The sequence below is a fragment of the Amphiprion ocellaris genome, chromosome 22, assembly GCF_022539595.1.
Source record: "Amphiprion ocellaris isolate individual 3 ecotype Okinawa chromosome 22, ASM2253959v1, whole genome shotgun sequence".
NCBI lineage: Eukaryota > Metazoa > Chordata > Actinopteri > Pomacentridae > Amphiprion > Amphiprion ocellaris.
In genome coordinates, this window is record NC_072787.1 from 17,339,218 (window position 1) to 17,358,611 (window position 19,394).

The 19,394-nt window shown below is 41.2% G+C and overlaps 1 protein-coding gene across 1 annotated transcript in view; it reads left to right on the plus strand.

Annotated features, from left to right (window-relative positions):
• Positions 1-19,394, plus strand: part of LOC111582925 (sodium/hydrogen exchanger 9-like) — a 70,480-nt gene that overhangs the window by 25,794 nt on the left and 25,292 nt on the right. The window contains exons 10-12 of the mRNA XM_055007269.1: positions 1,122-1,235; positions 5,042-5,153; positions 6,050-6,203. Of these exons, the coding sequence (XP_054863244.1) occupies positions 1,122-1,235; positions 5,042-5,153; positions 6,050-6,203 (380 nt within the window). The remainder of the gene's footprint in view (positions 1-1,121; positions 1,236-5,041; positions 5,154-6,049; positions 6,204-19,394) is intronic.

The following is a 19,394-nucleotide window of genomic DNA, read 5'->3' on the forward strand; positions in this document are numbered from 1 at the left end:
ATTATTCATTATCGGTGCCACAGTGCAGCTAACTGTTTATCACAGAAAAGCCTTTTAAAGGCTGCACAGTTGAAGCCTTCGCCCATAAAGTGGATTGGCCATGCAATGTATGTGTATGGCACAGAATGTTTACTTGGCGGAATGCCGCTATCTATATTTCTATGATTTATACATGCAGCTGCAGCTCAAAGGAGAAGGTGATTTAGTGTGCGCAGACACTAGTTGAAGAACTGGTGGCACAAATATTTCTCGCCTTTGTGATATGAAGCTCTTAAGGGAGATGTACACTTATTCAGTTAGATTTTTTTTTCTTTACCAATGCTTTAAACCAAAGCTGGTTTTATTCTTAAAAAACAGAAATGAATAAATCATAACATCTGCTCTAATTTAATCCAGTTACCACATAAGGAGCGTAATTAATATTTATGAATATTAATATTTCTTATGCAGAAATTCCTCATTAAAGTTGTTCAAAATCTATTTATATCTACAGTATATGAGGCTCTTTAATGTGGCCTGGATCATTACAGGACTGAGATGATGAGTTCAATATTCATGGTGTACAAGGAGAAACAAGCAGCATGTCAATGTAATATGACGTTTTCACAACTGACGTTTCCAGTAAAATTCTTTTTACAAGAAAGTTATGACAAAAACACGTCTGTTGTTAAATGCAACTGCATTATGCCCTCGAGCTGTACATGTTTGCAGTTGCTAGCTTCAAGGGAATAATATCAACACGGGATTTGTCGTATTTGTACAGATCTAAGCCTCTTTAACCATTTCAGTTAGGATCCCAGTCTTTCAATTTCACACCCTTTTCCACACACACACACACACAGTCATGAGGATATAAGATTGATTTACAGTCATTTCACAACCACTGCTTCTCCTAATCCGTATCCTTACCATAACCGTAACCAGTCATCTCCACCTTAAAATGCAATGATTTACACTATTTGTCTCCAAAAGAAAGGCGGGTGTGTCGACGCATTCACAGCCACACAAGTCGAAACACACATCTGCATGCACAAACAGACACACGCATCCACTCTGAACCACACCTCATCTCAGATGACCCTCTCCCTCATGATCCTCTCAATCCCTTTTATAATTTGCAGCTCTTTGAAGTCTTCAACTTCCTGGGGGAGATTTTCATCTTCGGCTACATGGGATATGTATTGTTGACGTTTCCTCACCATGTCTTCAAAGCTCTCTTCATTTCTGGGGCATTTGTATCCTTTTCTGCTACATGCTGGAGCCTCGTCACCCCCCGCCGTGCAGCCTTCGGATCCCTCTCAGACCCCAGAAATGGTGTTTGGGTCTGTTTTGTTCTTTCTCCTATACCTTTGGTCGTAATCCTTAGCTGTTCAATCATCTGCCACTTATTGGATCAGAGTAGGTTTCTTGTTTTCTATCTTGCCGCTCTGCTACAGTACAGCGATTTCCTCAGTGCTTGGGAAAAAAAGAGAGCAAAAAAAAACCACCTCAGGACTTGAATTGTGCAGGTTTGATCTGGTGAGCTCTGCAAATGCTACTCAGCTGGTCTCCCATGCGCACCATCTCTGAAGATTTACATCATGCAGTGCAACGTCTGCTCTGATGAATGCCCATGAAACAGAAATTTAAATAGGTCTTTAATTATTGTTAGTGCTGCTTGTTTTCTGTTCTCTAGCAAAGCTCGGTGGAACAAAAATGTTTGCCGTTTGAAATAAGCTCGCAGTACTTTAATTTGTAGTGGATTAAGAGCCATATCCCTGTTGCAGTTGAAGATTAAATCTTATTAGTTCAAGGAGTTCCACTGAAAGAGGTTCGTACTGTTTATCATATTCCCAGCTTGTTAAAGAAAGTATCGTCTCTGAAGTGCAGCTACACTGTTTAATAGTAATTGGTCATGTGTACCGACTTTTTGCAGAAATGCAAGATGTTGTTTGGTGGTATGTTTATCCTATTCACAGTTACTGATTAAATGTAGATACAGAACACTAACCTACAAAGATTAAATGCTGTTCAAGCAAAAATACAAAACTTTTATTGGCTCCAGTTTCTCGAAATATTAGAATATGCTATTTGTCTTTCCAATCAAAATGTTTGGTTTTTTTTTTAACCTTGTGTTACGTCTATATGCCATTTTTTAAATGCTAGAAGACATATTATGAGCGTAATAAGCAGTCAACAGCATGGCAACTTGGCATTGCATGACATAGAGTAGTTTTACAGTGTTTCAGCAGAGTCATAGGTAAGCTGGTGTGCTCCAGCTGCAGCAAATGATGGAACGTTGGGTAGAGAGAGAGGTGTGAACATAAACCGACACTGCACGTTCTAGAGGAAACAACAGTGTAGAGTTATATTTAAGCCCTTTTAAGGTTTAAAGGGTTTGTTTTCATGGAAAAAGTATTACTATGTAATAATAGAGATGAGTTTTTAGAGGCTTAGTCAATGACTGATGAAGAGCTTTAATTCTATATTGCTGTAAATTAAATCTCTCGGTTTTGCAGTGTTTTGCAAAAAATAAAAAAAAAATACTCGCTAGTTGCTGCTCTAGAAGCATTCAGATACTTCTGGTGCATCTTCATTGTAGTTTAACAGGAGGAAAAGTGTCAAAATCTAAAACATGAACAGTAAATAACGAGCTTAAGAAGAGAAATACTCAGAATCAAAGAGCAATACTTCCTGTCTAGATTTATAACTTTCCACATAGACTAATAAACATACAGGCAGAAATCTATATGGTAAGGTGCATTAGGTTCAGTTTCTGCTCTTGCATAAACCTCCTCTGCACCAGAATACAATGCAGCCAAAAATACATGTTGCATAATCAAAAATACATCAGCTCCTTAATGATACATGTTAACGTTATATTATCGTAGCAGATGTCTCATGTTCGGAGCTGTCGTTGCTTCTGTTGGCTTTGCCTCCTGAGGGAAAGGAATAGCTGGTAATGGACTTCTGGTTACCCACTGCACAATTGTCCTTGCCCGAGAGCTGGCATGACCACAGTGTATGCCGGAGGAGAGACTCTTGTGGCCGCACTCCAAGGAACTGTTCTTTCACAGTCCACTGCCCAGATGGCCAGCAATTATTATTACAATCCATCTTCCACCATTGGGTCAAAGGGGCCAGAGAAAGAGTTGACTGAGCAGATTCTTTTTCCAATGCTCTTATGTTCACTGTGAGGCACTGCCAGTGAAAAAATGTTTGACTTGAGCACTGAGCCTGTTTAGCTTTGCCCTCGGTTAACAAAAGCTTAGAATGGAAAAAAAAAAGTCTGGCTAACTGCAGCTGCTGGAAGCTGACCCGGATGTACAAACAGGAATAAATGGAGGTCGAAGTCCTCTTGTACAGTGCTAAAAGTGTCTATAAAAATGGAATAACCCCAGTGATTCAACCCTGTTAATCGCTCTTTGGTTACGCAGTAGATTTTAATCGCCGTAGCTTGCAGCCTTTGCCAGTGACAATGGAGATAGGCTTTATTGGAAATGAGGCTAAGATGAAAGCGCTTAATTACCTCCATTCAAATAGCTCAGAGGCCTTTGATAAAGAGAAATGACTGCTTTTGGGACCAGGATATTGCTTTTGAAAACCCATAGGGTGCACGAGACCTAATATTGACTGCAGGGTGTGAGGGAGCTCTGTTTTAGTAATAGCCCTGTCAGACTAAGGTCCCCTGCCTAAGATATTGGTCCCTTTATTATTCCAGGCATCGTATTTGGATTTACTGTAAAATAGCTAAAATCCCCACTGTTCACCATGTAAGAGCAGATCTGCATAGATGATTTTTATTTCAAAAAATGTCTCAAAAAATGTTTTGTTAAAAAGCAATAAAACTTGCTTGACTTTTCCAGCCTGGTTTTCTTAGTTTACTTTACACTCAGATGCCATTAACAAGAACCGACCGCAGGATCTCAAGCTGGTTCAGATAAGGTTAGCAGGGTTATATGGGACGACAGTAACTTCTTCGAAAAGTATCACAAAAGATGTTAAGTATATCCAGGATGGGAGCTGTGTCCCTGATAATTGTACAGATATCCTCTGCCGAACTGCTGCCCAGGACGCTTAGCATTCAGGGCCATCCTATGTGAAACATCAAAGTGTGTGTGGAGGGCAGAGACAGCTGGCAGAGCCTGATTGGCTTCATGCCTCGGCATGAAGCCACACTGCTGTGTTTGCATCCTAAACAGAAAATATTCAGGGATTATTTTTTATGTGTGTGCATGTGGATTTTTCAAATGTATGGTAATATTCATGAGTGTACCTCCACAGCCTGACTGCACAAATTGTTTGTGCTTTGTTATGGAATGCATTTTTTATTATGCATGCAAATAATTGGGCTACGTGAAGCAGAGCATAGCCAATACTGGATTTTTGAAGCCAATGCCGGACAGATTTTTACTCAGTTAAAGTTCTGATATTGATGTATCAGGGAACATTCCTTATTACCTTTCCAGCGATGTATTTCACAAGCTAGTTAGCACTAGTTTTCCATAAAGACGCTGGTTGACTCCACACCACCGTCTCCTCATGTGTGATACATGCTCTGCTACATGTGCTGCAGAGCCACTCTGCTGGACAAAATATGTAATGACCCCATTAATACATGATGCTAAAACTTTTCCTGCAATATCTGAGGAAAAAAAGACAAAAAAGGTTTAATATCCATGCATTTTGAACAACATTTATGCAGATACTGATATACCTGTAATAGACAAATATCAGCTGATAAAATCAACTGACCAATGAATCCAAAGGACTCTAATGCGATGTCGACTATGAGACTTTTTTTAAGTTGTAAGTGATTTAGATGCATTTTAACCAACACAACTTGCTCCAGATTTTTATCCCAAACAGCTTAACTGTCATGGAAAAATTACCTGGTGCATTTAATAAAAAAATGTCTCTATTGTGCTGTTTATTCCAGAATATTGCTAAATTGAAAAAAAAACAACTGCTTTTCATGAGAACAGCCTGCGTCACGAGAGTCCTTCAATCTGTGAGGGTGTCTTATTCAGTATTCTCCTTAATCTGCACCTAATATATACAGCTATCCATCTTTATTTCAAGAGCGTGCAACATCTACCCTTTATCTTTCTTGCTAAACCTGGGCCGTACAAACAAGATTCCCCGCAACTTCCAGCACTTCATGATGCTTGCAGGTACTGTTCTCTTAACCTCCTAAGACCCATTGACATCATTTATTGTGATTTATTCTCTTTTACAGCAACATTTTTGCCTTTTGACTGGCTGCGGTGTGATGATTCTACTGCGAAAAAAGAAGACTCAAAAGTCCTGATTTATCCTGTGAAAGCTCTAATTATTCCATTCTCTTCACCGCCTGCAGCTAATGGCATGAGTGAGGATGCTGACAGAATGTGTCCCCTGTGGAACAAGTGCAAGTTGGTGTGTGTGTGTGTGTGTGTGCAGAAAGTCAGTAAGGCGGACAGAAAGACCAGCACCTACCTCAGGCTTCGAATAATTCACTGCCCTTGTTACATTTTTTTGCATTAATCAATGTTGTCAGAATCTTGGATTATTTTATAATTCACTCTCAGCTTTTTTTTCCTTCTATTTTTGCATTTCTTGAGGAGTATGTAAAGTATCGTCTCAGGTCAGACTAACGGTTGACACCCTAAATGGTTTGACGATGCAGGAGGAAGAAATGTTTGATGTGAAGTGATGTGGGGTAGTGCTGCAGCAGCATGTTTCTCTGCTTGCCTGACCCACTTTACCGCTTACGTAAGAAGGTTTCTTTGTAAAAAGCCTGTGTCTTGTTATTTTTCAAAAATCCCCACCACCAGATCCCTCACCCACCCCCCCATCTGTTCCTCGTGGCAGTAAAGGATTTGCTCTGGGAATTTTTTGGCTTGAAGCGTTATGTCACCACTGTACGGCAATCTTGAAGTTGGTGCTGGTCGGCAAGTGGTCAGCGGTGGTGATAGTCGTGGTGTAATCTGTTATACGTTGACAGAGCTGCTTTCTAGATGGCTGTCTGGTGGTTTGATCGATGGCGTTATTCCAGTTATTTGCTCTGAAATGTCTTTTTTGCCTTCAGGTTTGAGGGGAGTTGTCGCTTTTAGCCTGGCTGCAAGAGACACATCCACAGAAGTGAGGCGCACCATCCTCACCACCACTCTGCTGCTGGTCGGCGTCACCACCTGGGTGCTGGGTTCGGTTTCTGATCCCGTGCTGCGGCGTCTGGACATCAGGTTAACGCTAACACCTCGCGCCAGTCAAACCTACCGTCCTGTTTCTCCATCTGTCGATCCCTGTCGTTTGTGGTTTTTCCTCGTTCCCCGCAAAGGCAGCTTAATTAGACTAACACATGTGCCGTCTCTCTGCAAGGTTTTCTCTTCCTCTCTTTGCTGCTCAGTGTGCACCAACTCTGCTCTCCATTAGTGATTTGCACAGCTGGTGCACAGGGCAGAGCAGGTCTACAGGTCCCTGGGAACATGTTAGAGAGGAGATAACATTAAAATACAGCTTGCCATGCTGTATTGAGTGCATGTATACAAAAAAAACCCCAAAACAATCTGCAGCTATATAATGAGAACACATTGTGGCTGCCAGTTCTTTTCCTTTAAAGTCTGCGTGCTATCCACAATACAAGCCCAGTTGGCGATAATAAGTAAGGAGCACAGAAGAGGCGTGAAGGATGCAAGGCAGTAATTAGATACTTATATTATTAAAGTGCAATCTATGGCCCAGATCACAGTGGTATAATTGACTCCCACAGTCCTTGGAAGCAGCGTGTGTGGTGTACATGTCTGTCATTAAAGCATAATGTAACTGTAGGAGAAAATAGCGTTGAAATTTAGCTAAATGTGTCTTTCTAGGGGGGAATTTTTTTAAAGTAACAAAACAGAGAAAATAATTATCAGCGCTAGGGCTGAAAAGGGAGCAAAAACGTTCAATAAAAATGGAAACTGCTCATGGATATCAATCTACTGTATTAAAACCAAAAGCATAAAATGAAATAATGTGGGATTTTTTTATGTTTAAAGCGCTTAGGAAATGGAGCGGTTCAGACAAAATAATTCAGCACAATTTAATTAATAAAATCCAGCCACTAAAAGTACAGATGGCAAATAAAACCCAACAATAAACGATACGGTTCAGATGAAGAGGTGGAAGCATATTGGAGACCGAAGTAAATCAGTGATATTAGCTTGTAGGGGGATGGCAATTCTGCTGTGTACAATATATCCAAAAATGCCTAAACTGGAACAATGAAACGTCCTTTCCCAAAGCAACAAAACACAGACAATGAAGCAATTTGTGATGTGAAGCAAAACCTGGAGCTGCCCTGCTGTTAACGAATGGCAGATTGGCTTTTGGTAATTCAATCGGCCAAGTTGTTTGTTTGAGCTTTTACAGCCAAATAAGCTTCATTTGATTGTAATGCTAACATTTATGAACCAGACTAAGAGGATAGATCCGTTTGAAAATCCCCCCCAGGCTCTGGATTTGTGTCTACAAACTCTGCCCTTTTGTACGGTGTCAGCTGAGCAGCATAAGAAGTTTTTGCTGTATTGTTTGCAGACCTAATCTTATCCTTATCTTCACAAGAACTGAATGAGAATTTAAGGTTTGAGATTGCATGCAGCAACTCTAGTTTGCAGAGATAAAACCTCAAAGGTCGATTTACTATTAGTTCCTAACAATAATGTTTCTTTACTGTTTAGAGTCTCTGCTGTTTGGAAAGTTGTCCTGCCTCATCACTTTCACTTTATGGCGACTTCATGATCGAAAACGTCTCTCAAGTCTGCAAATACTTCTCCATCACTTCTTCTATATTGACTTTAACTGACATTAAATATTCATTATATAATGAAAGTCACATTTCTTCTCCAAGACATTTAAAAATACTCTGCTCAGAATAATTTTTCTTTTCTTGGTTAGTTTCTTTTAAGTGAACAGGGAACTTTAAAGTTATAAAAATACTTGGTTCTACAGTGTAGCAATCTTTTGGCTTTGTGGTTTGGTCCGATTTGATTGACAGTAGTGTCATAAGGAGACAATCAGCATCTGTGTCAGCTGTCTATGTGATGAAAATAGACTTTTTTCACTTTAAACCAATGTGAAAAGCACAAATATAATATTTTTTGTGTACTTGGCAGCATTAGTGTAGAAAATAGTGTGTTAATGTAGGAACCCATTGCTTATAGTAACAACTGGTTGAAAACATATGTTTCCACAACCTTTAAATTAGTTCCTAGTGCCTAACTGTGCAACAAAACTACTTGGTTTTCAAGTGTAGCAACGTTTTGGCTTTGTGGTTTGGTCAGATTTGATTGGCAGTAGTGTCATAAGTATGCAACAACAACATCTGCGACAACTGTCGGTTTCTTGTATTTTTAAATGCTGATCTGTAGGTGGAAACTGGCTTCTTCCACTTTGAGCCAAGCATAAATATAACACAAATACAGGGATGTTTCAAGTAAAATAGCCAGCATTAGCAGAAAACAGTGTGTTCATGTAGGAACCCACTGCTTATAGTATTAACTGGTTGAGAACATTTGTTTCTTTTAAATTAGCTCCCAGTGCCTGATTGTGCAGCCAAAGTAATCATTAAATGCATAATGTTAGGTATTTTATTCAAATGTATGTATTTGTTTGATTACATTTGATTTCCATGCAGTACAAGTCTCTGCATTATTCATTTTTGGGAGACAATTGTTGAGTTATACTGTTGTTCTACCTCCCACAGATTCTACTTTGCTTTTGTGTATGTGTGTACATACATGTGTACCTGTGGATATGTGTCCTGAATAATCCACCTGCATATTTTTATCCCCTCGACGCCGCTGTCTTTGTGAGTAGACCTTCTATCTGTGGAGCGGAGCGCAGCGCAGTGCATCGAGCCTTCAGGGCTGTCATGTTTCAGAGAATAGCTCCGTTTTCTTCACTTTCCATCCCAAACTCCCACCTCCGCTTCCCCTCTCATCTCCCTTCCATCATCCGATTGTGTGAAGTAAAGGGATAAGTAGCAATTTTGAAAGACTTCATTTTGGTGAATAATACATTACATCTCCTCACCTGGAGCAAATTTAACTTCCTTTCCACCTTTGAAATGGGAAATGGTTTTTGTGGAGGAGTCTTTGAAAGCTGCACTCTGTGTGAAATTACTCCTATATATACAGTACAGTAGGGTCCTGAAAATCTGAGACCGCATCGAAAAGATTTTTTCGGAAATGATCAGAAGGGTATGGCATGGAAGGAATATGTAGGATTCTGCACTCTTTGTAGGTCAGGAATCAAATTTAAACAAATGTATGCCACTGACTATGTTAAATCCTTGGACAAATGGTCAGATTTCCTCGAGCTGTGCCACTTATATGCACTGATCAGCCTCAACATTAAAATAACTGATGGGTGAAGTGAAAAACATTGATTATTTTGTCACAATGGCACCTGCTATGTCATTTCAAAAAGTTAAGGCTCTCTGCCACACTGCAAAAATAGTTCGGGAATAGTTTGAGGAGCATTTCAAGGTGGCGAGTCGGCCTCTAAATTCCCCCAATCTCAATCTGAGCGAGCATCTGTGGGATGCCTCATGCGAACGTCCAGGACTTAAAGGATCTGCTGCTGACGTCTCGGTGCTTGATACCTCAGCGCACCTGTTCTGGCAGCACAAGAAGAACATTCACAGTGTTATGCAGGCGGTTCTAATGTGGCTGATCAATGTGTGTGTGTATAAAGTGTCTTTTTGCTGTGAAATTCGTTCAGGAACGCTGGTATCACAGGTTATTTGCTGCTAGGTGTATTTGTGTGGGTGCAGTAACACAGGCCAATCTGCACTTTCACATAATGTAGACAGGAAGTGATGATAATTAGCTGTCACTTGTAATCTGCTTTAACTATTCTGCCTGTGATTTCCTGTGCAGAAGCTGAAGAGGGATGTTGTTGCTCTTGTTCATCTGGGGGTTTACAGATTTCATTAGGCGAGGGTTCAGATCCACCAGACAGACTTAGAAACGGACAAATTGACGCACGGATTTCATCTTGAGCTTGTTTGATCATCAGTTCTTCTTCTGCCTAATAATCTACAACAGTTTGTGTAATATTAAAGTTTTGAATTCAAGGACAGACAACTAAACTTTTCTAATTGAGGCTTAAAGGGAAAAACATCTTGACGTTATGTACAGGATATCAATGTTTGTTCCTGTATCCTGTATCTTCTGACTCTCATATTCAGCCACACAAATTTATACAAATATGCTCTCAGAGAAGCTCACTACACAGGGGGGAGCTGAGCTGAGACAGTCTGTCAGAATGCAATATGAGATTCATGTGCTGCATGTTTAGTTAGATGGTTAAAAGCTCAAACCAGATGAGAACTCTGTCATAAAAAAACTACTTCAGTATTCAGTCAGCTCACTGTTGAGACATCATACTTCAGTAGACAAAATGTACTTTAAAGCCAACACTGTGAGCCTCTCCTCTCCAACTCGACAGTTCCTCTCTTTCCCTCCATTTCAGTCTCAATTTCAAGGTACATTATTGGCCACACTTGAGAGTTTCATCATGCAGCTGCAAAATAAAGTGATTATTTACACCTAACTGCATACAGTAATGAAAATGCTGTTTTCCTGTCTCGTACAATCAATAGTAATTATTGACATATTGGAATGCACCGTACCATGACACTGTATGAGGGTCATTATTTTCTCTGCTTCTTCTTTTCTCTCCAGCTTCCAGAGACGTTTCTCTCAAAATGCACAATCCCACACACTTAGTAGTTTTACTCCTCAGGAGGCGCAGAGTAAACTTTGGAATAGATTAAGCTCAACCAACCAACTAATTTTGTTGTGCAAAGATGAAAGCTCAACCTTGGTGCAGTGCTGCAGAGGCTGGAAGCAGGATGAATCTTAACATTATGCAAGACCAATATTTTATCACCAGGACAGCTCTGAGTGGACTTCACTAATACCCAGGCAGTTTGAGCTGTATCTGTGCATCTGTATTTTTACGTTGAAGATGAAATGCAAGACTGATATACACTGATACACTGCAAAAGTTGTAGTTTGTGTGATGCTAGGCTCAACATGCCAGTTTTGCCATTATGTGTAATTTGGTTACGGGTAACTCCTGGAGTAATCATATTCTATAAGCCTTGATTATACTTCCTTGCAGACATGCACATGGACAGCTGTGGACGCCACAGATGTGTAGTTGCTGTTATTATGATGCTGTCCGGTTCACTTGGAGTCCACCTGGAGGACTCTGTTCCGTACATACACATTGAGTTGGCATCTACATATTACGAGCATGCACACTGCTGCCCTTTTAGGTGCAGTTTAGTAAGTTTAGAGCACGTTTTGGGGTGTATGCAGATCTCCTTGAAAAGGTCTTCCTTGTGCAGATGACAAAAATTATGTCACATGAACCCTAGCAGACCCTCAAGTATTCATAGATGAAAGTATAACACGCTTAAGATGAGATTAGATAGGTTGAAACCAGATATTTGCTAGATATTTGTTAGAAATCAAAATTACATACCATTAGGAAACTGCAGTGCCTAGTAGAAAGCAATAAGATTCTTACATTGATTTTTGGAGTACACTGATACAATATCATTGTTGGGGGTAGCACATGTGGGCCATTTACAGATATCCTCTCTTAAAACTGGCATTAAACCTTTCCCTATACAGCAATTTAAACATTTACTTTGTTGTGGAAATTTGCTATATCATTAAACTCAGAAAACACGAAACACTGCTGCACGATATGCAGAATACTGAGTTCATTGAGATTCTCAGAGGAGAAGTACAACTGAAGCAGCTTTTGCAGTGAACAGACAATTTATTTTCATTGGCCAGTATACATAGATGTAAATGTAATGCCGTTATTTCATGCCATATAAGAACCAGAGTTCTTCTTTCCAAATCCTTTTTAGGAGTGGAAAAATATTGTCTCTTTTACTCTTTGACTCTTAGACACTTCTTCAGCAACTATGCTGGCCCACCAAAAGGCTATGAATGAAAATAGTTCCACGGCAAGGACACATATACATAAAATGGACAAATAGATAACAAGAAAAGCACTCAGAGAGTGCAGTACTCCACCAAGGCTGCTCAGTCGTTCTATCATTTCCAACGGTTGAAATCTTGAAATCTTGCAGAAATCACGGCACTATAGGATGTGGCCATTGAATATAGATGTACCCACAGACAAAATGACCTTGTGCTGAGCACAGGTGCATGTTATGCATGTGTACGTTTTGTACGGATACCAAATTGCATGACCTAAATATATCATGGGACTCAGAAACACCCCCATATTTTATTCAATTGTTCCTTGTATAATTTCTGACAGATAAGTCCCGATAAGTCTGCAACGATCAGTTTGTAGTAGGATCACAATCATGTGATCGTCAGCAGGCAGCTGACGTAGGCATCCCATGTGCAAGCCCTATAGTCCTTATAGTCCAGCAAGGCCGTTAACTCCCCAGTGATGCCACAGTGTGGCTGACACTGATGTGAAAAGGCAATTTCCAAATTTGAGATCGCTCTATGCAATCAGTTTGAAAAAATGATTTTTGAAAAGGTCTGCCGTATGTATTTGCACCTTACCACCTTAAGCACAGACTGTCTGTGTTTATGTTAAGGTGTAACACACACAGCTGCAGTGCTCCATCTAACTAAACTAGGCCAGCAGGCCAAAAGCCAACCTTTTGTCTCTGATGAAACTGTCAATCTTAGAACAGTTGTGTCACCACTTTTCCTGCTATGCACCACCATGGAAAATAGTCCCGTGTTTGTTTCTGACATAGAGGCCCTTATTTTGGTGATAGATAGCAATGGCTTGGTCATATGATCCTTTCTCAAGGGACTTATTATGTCATATTCATTGAAGTTGTAACACAGACCACTGGCAGTGCTTTCTGAAAACATTAAACTCTAATCCAACAATCTAAGAATTACGGTAGTATTAGACTTTTTTTATTCCAAGGCATCACAGTAGCTTTTAACAGACCAAACTTCTTAAGTGAAAATGATGCCACATCTCACTCTGTAAATTCCATTCTGTGTGTTCTGTTTATTTCTGTCTTTGTTTTTTTCCTTTGTCTGTGAAACTCTTTGCCCGAATGGTATCACAAGCACACAGACACACACACATATGCAATGTCACACTGCCAGTTCTCAGTCTCGGTCTGTCTCCTTGGCTTTGATGAGGGCTGGAGGTGGCAGGGCACCCCTAGGGAGATCTGAGACCCAGTCACAGTGAGCAGTCTGGGGCCTCCAGGCTTTGAACATTGGCCAGTCATGTCCTCTTCAAGCCCTTTCAGTTTGAATATCATTATTTTTCCTCATCTCAGACTAATAGCTGTTCGTATTTATGCTGTATTATTATGACTATTAGTGGTAGCTGTGGTTGTACAGTAGCAATTACAAGATTCCCTGCTCCTTCTCTATGTTGACATGCTTTATGTCATGGGAAGGGCAGATATTTTGTTCAGTCTAGATTCCTGGAAGCTATTGGACGGGCTGCAGACACACAAGGTCCCCAGAGAATACAATTCAGTGACTTGACTACAGGCCACTTTAATTTGCCCAATAATTTGGTTTATGCCCAGGCCCACAAAGCATTCCCATAAATCTAAGCTGTATTTTATGTCTAGTCCTAATCAGCAAATGGTAGCTTGCTAATAGGCTAAACTAAGAGGTAAAACATGGTAAATAATACCTGCTTAACATCAGTATATCCATTTTCAGATATACACACCACAAGCAACATACTTATGCGCGAAGTGAAGGTTTTTTTTCCACATTTCAGCACCAATATTGGTCTGAATACATGAACAGAGAGAACAAAAGGCCCACTTTGCTTCCAGAATCATGAAAATTTTACATCTACCACAATGAGAACAGAATATGCAAGTTAGTTTGTTGCTTCCAGCTGTGTGCAGAAATCTTTCCACCGAGTTCACTGAATACCTGCAGCATCAAACAACAGGATCGATTTGACGTCTCCACAGAGAGACAGTTTATTTATGCATTTATGTACAAGTAAAGCAGAAACTTCATAAATTCCTGATAAAGTATTCCTGACTTAGAGACAGGATCGATCAGGATCTATACACAAGTTGCACTAACAGACAGTTGAGGTAGTACAGTTTATATGCTACAGTTTGTTATATCCTGGATTTATATTTATTTTACGTGTGCAATATTATGCATTATGTAATTTGTAATGTCCGATCTAGCATGTATGACAAATATGACAAATTTTATGACTCTCTCTGCCACTGCAGTGAGCATGTCTGATTCAAGGTGTGAGGAACATTAACATTAAAGTGACCTATGTCTGAATGACAGAGCGGCGCCACCTAAACAAAGTGATGAAGCCAGCAATGTTACATATCCCATATCTGAAAAGGGCTAAAGTAAGCAGAGCCGCTGTGAGCACGCTAGCACGCTGACATTTGCATTTAGCTAAAAGCACAGCTGTGCCAAAGTACAGCCTCACACAGCCTGTAGCATGGCTGTGGACTCTTAGTCAGAGTAATCATTTGTCCATGCAGCGAGAGTGATTGACGGAGAATATATGAGATGAGAAAATAGCTTGCATGAATGGCGTTTCACTTTCAAAGCTGCGCATGAGGCGACGTCAAAATGTTTCATGGGGAAGGCAACTAGTGCAACTCTGCTGCAGTGTGTTTCCATGTGTGTCACTGTCTGTGCACACGTAATGAGCAGTATTCAAAATTTGGAGGCTAAGACGCAACAGCTGGAGCCTGGCTTGTTTGTTTTGGGTGGACAGATGGACGGGTGGAAGACCAAGCCTCTGATGTCACTTACTCTCCTTCATGCCCCACTGACCTCTTATCGCTCTCACTCACTCACTTATTCACTAACTCATCCACTCTCTGCATCTCTCTGTATCTTTGACATCCATCTGCCGGTACAGCTTTAATAAGTACAGCCATATTAACATAACAATTGTCATTTGCAATTGTGAGGATGGCCCTTTTCCAATTCTTATTCTGCTGTTCGACTAGAAGACTTGACACACACATAGAGATATACACACCTCCTCCCTCCTGATATATAGGCACAGCATACCAAAGGAGAGAGCAAAGTCACCCTCATATCCTCATGTACACAGGCAAATACACACTGTCCATAATAAAAAGATGTCAACCCGATAGGATAGAAGATACTTGAAAGAACTCCAAAGATGAATGGCTGCTGCATAGGTTTGCCCCTAGTGATAATGAAAGGAGACAATAAGACAAAGGGAGAGAGTGAGAGAAGCTTAAATTCAGATTTTCTCTCTCAGTGGTATATTCTTTATTCTGTCCAGTCAAACCGATTTCTCTGCAACAAAGGGGAAAAACATATAAGAGAAGTCAGAATGAGAAAACAAAACTACAGCAAGGGATGACTTTGGAATTTAGACAGGGAACAAAGGCTTCTTTTTCTGCCTGTAAAATTGCAACATATTCTTTAATGGGATTTCCAAAGCAGACTTTGTTGTACACCAGCTATGTGAATGTGGGAACTTGTGAAATTATCCGTCTTTTCTTTTGGTCCTTTCAGGAATGGATCAAGAGGGTCAGGTGACTGTCTCTCTGCTGGTCCAATTTGTCAAACAAAATGCATCTGTCTGATTTGTGCACTGGACGTTTTATGTCTACAAAACACATTCATTATTAATGCAGCCTGATGATCCAGTGATGGATTGGAGCTGTAATACTGCTCCCAGAACACTTTGTCACTGTTATTTATCAAAACAACCTGAAATTTTTCTCTTTTTTTCTCTCTCTCTGGCTCTCTTCTTTTTTCTCTTCACTTTTCCTCTCTCCCCTGTTCTTCCTTGGGTGATTTTTCCCTCCCTTGCTGTACTGAAAGTTAAGTCTCATTTCTCATTACATTGAGCTCGGCTCCAGTTGGCGACGGGGTTTAGATGTGCAGCACTAAGTCAGAGTGGAGCCCTGCAAGTTCAGCCAGCCGCACCAACCATTGATTATGTCTCCTGAGTGTTGTCTAACAACCGAGCTTCAATTTAACATTTGAAACGGCTATTTTCGCAGTAAGGGAAAAGGCTCCGCTATCAAAATTCATCCCGGCCTTGTCCAGCAGGGACTCTCAGCTCCAAATCGTTGTGACCCCAAAGTCGTCACTTGCTATTTCTCTCTGCACCAGCCAGCATTGAGGGCAGCATTGTCACCACTTCACTCGAGCTACCTCTGTTTTGCTACAGCTGCCTATGTACTTCACACTCATTCTATATTCATGAAGGGGGAAAGAGTCAGTCGGAGCAACTTGTAAGGTTGCAGGGCGTTGATGAGACTTCAGCGCTATATTGAGGGTCTGAAAAAAGGCTAGTTCCCAGGGTAAGTAGGAACCTAATTGAGGTTGTTGCTGTTGGGAACATAATGAGGGAGATGGAGGCTGAGCGAGGGCATGGAATTATGATTGTGATGCTGATCAGACGTGAAACGTTATCTCTTCACATTAGCCTGCCAGGGTTACTCTCTGTGGCACCAGATACAGATAGTCTTCTCTCAGCTCAACTATCAACACTCCTATGTGTGTTGATAGTTGAGCTGTGTGTGTCGGTGTGTGTGTCGGTGTGTGCAGACAGTAAACAGGTGAGCGCTCACAGAGAGCGTATGTGCAGCACTGTTAACGCACTGCTTTCCATGGCCGGGCACGGTTCAATGGGTTTTCTCTCTCACAGCGGATTGATAGTCACGGCGGTGTGTGGAGGGACTGAACAGATTGCCGTGGTAACCGCATCTGTCAGATCGGCCAATACGGCAAGTTTATCAGGTGGAAATTGACTCAGGACGGAGGACTCATACATTGGAGTCCTGCAGTCCAGCCTCCACTAAAAAGGCCCAAAGGCACGGCCTAATGGATATGACGTCAATATGGAGAGGGAGGAGGAGGGCCATTAAAAAGAGCATCAGGGCAATAAAAATGGCCACTCGTGTGTCTGTGTGGGTCTATTTGTGTCAGCGTACGAGGGCAGCTAAATGCAGAAACGGGGAATTTTTTTGCACAAGTGCTGTATGCAAATAGGACAGATGGAAAGGCGTTAGTATTTCTGAGTTTATTGTTTGAGGAATTTTCAGTTTGGCACCAGAGTGAGGTGTGGAGGAAAATATAGTGAGAACATCAGTATGTGCTGTGTGTATGTGTGGCAGGTGTCTGTGGGCTGAAAGAGGATCCACACATGAGTATGAATAATAAAACAGACATGGGCTGCTTCTGCCGCACGCTCTCGCGCATGCACAAATGCAACACAATTGCACGTGCGCACACATTTTTCCACTCCGCTGGTGGCTGAACAATGCTTTAAGAATATGGTCCGCATGGAGTGCTCTCTGGGAATGGGAAAGCGGTAATGAGGTTTGATTGATGGTACTGATGGGGCCCAGAATTCTGCAACACTGCAGAGAGTCGCAGAGGTAGAGATAGAAAGGAGCCACTCCGGATCCCGACGCTTCATCCCTGTGTACGTTGTTTACTGGGAAAGCTGTGCAGTTTGCTTGTGTGGGAGAGTTGTGGGGCCTACTGTTCGGAAGCGGAGAGCGCTAATGAATTCAGCTTACCCAGCATCCCCAGCTGCCTAGCGACCTCACCTCTCAATCACTCTCAATGGGCACCTCTTATTTATAGAGCCATTATTTTTAGCCCTCTATAATTTCAGCCGTCTGCCTCTTGAAGAAACAGAAGGAACATTGGAGGGTAGGATGGAGACAGAATATCCGAGGAAGAGAGACAGTCTGTGAAGATAAAAAGATTAAAAAGGCCATTGAATCAAGCTAATTTTTGTACTCATGAAAGAATGTTTTGTCTTTGCAGCCTGGTTCTTATTTTCACAGTTTTGGTCTTGGTGTTGATGAATTATTAAAAACATTTTAGACACCATGTTAATTGCTGAGACCTTGGCATGCAACACAAAAGCCTGAAGGGAAAGAAAGAGTGAGGTCACCCACAAGATTGATTAGAAAAGGTGTATTTAGAAAGCTGTTGAAAAGTTAAGACGTGTTATAGTGGTTTCAGCCACACTGGCAGCTCTTTGGGGCTGTACTTTTGCAGCTGTTTTCAGGCTCAGTGTTGTGGCTCCGGCCGGTGCCACCTTTGCAATGCTTGGCTTCATCTAAATCCTGGCTAATCCAAAACCGAGCAAAGAGGTGGAGCGTTAGTGGAGCTGAGACGGACCACACACACACACACACACACACACACACACGCACACACATCTCTGGGCCGTGGACTCTTGTGACGGCACCCACCTGTCACTCAAAGCAGCCAAGCCCTTAATTATGCATAATTTTAAGCCTGAATACAATTAAAACGGATGAGTTATATAACTACAGAGACCAAAATTGTTTTTGCTACCAAGCTGTAAACAATTATTTTTTTCTGCTGTGAAGATGGGTATTTTAAGATGGGGGTCTGTGGGGACTGATGCACTTTTGGAGCTAGTCTTGAGGAACTATTTTTGCTGCATTGATGTTGGCTTCATTTTTCTGCCACTTTACACAATTTCCAGCCAAAGCTAATGAGAGTGAATTAGTTTTACAGGTATTTGACCATAAACCAAAACAGAATTTAGATCCGACTCCAAATAGAAAGTTAGGGACACCAAAGTTTCTTCGTGAGGTGACCTGAATATACGTCTGCAGGTAGTCGTGATGTGTCACTCTGATCTAAAAGTATCACTTCCTAAGGCAACATTGGAGGAAAAGTCAGGGTATCACCTCAGTCAGTAGGATTCAATCTCTGGGAACCTTTAATGTCAGTGGAGAATTTCACGGCAATCCGTCTGACGGTTGCTGAGATATTTCACTCTGGACCAGTCTGGCTGACTGATTGAGAACTGTGCCAGTAGATCCACTAAAAATGGAAACAGAAATTTCAAAATGTGATTTACATGCAGCAGATTGGCTGTTCTTTTTAATGTGTGTTAATGTTTTCACTTACTGAGAAATAAGATCAATTTGTATGAAAAATAGCTTGAAATGTGACATTTATCTGTGAGCTTTCATCACTCTGTATCAATGTAAAGGTGCATACTAACTGAGATACACTGTCAAAGTAACACCGTATCATCCTTTTGAGCCTTTTATGATTTCTTTCTGTCGCGTGAAAGACGTTGCACTCTGCTCTGAATGTTAAGTTCACCGTGAGGCTGAAACCTGTCCACTTTTGTTTGATCGATGCTGTTGAAATCCATGGTCCTTTTGGTCCCGACTGCTTGTTCTTGAGTCAGGAAATCATTGGCCGGAGAGAGAGAGAACAACTGTGCTGGCCAAACACGGCCTCCCAATACACAGATGAGAAAAAGTGAGGTGAATTTAATGGTTCAGCAGAACGGGCCCACATAGAGAGGAGGGAGGCGCATGCTTGTGTGGGGTGGTGCCTGCACACGGGGGAGTG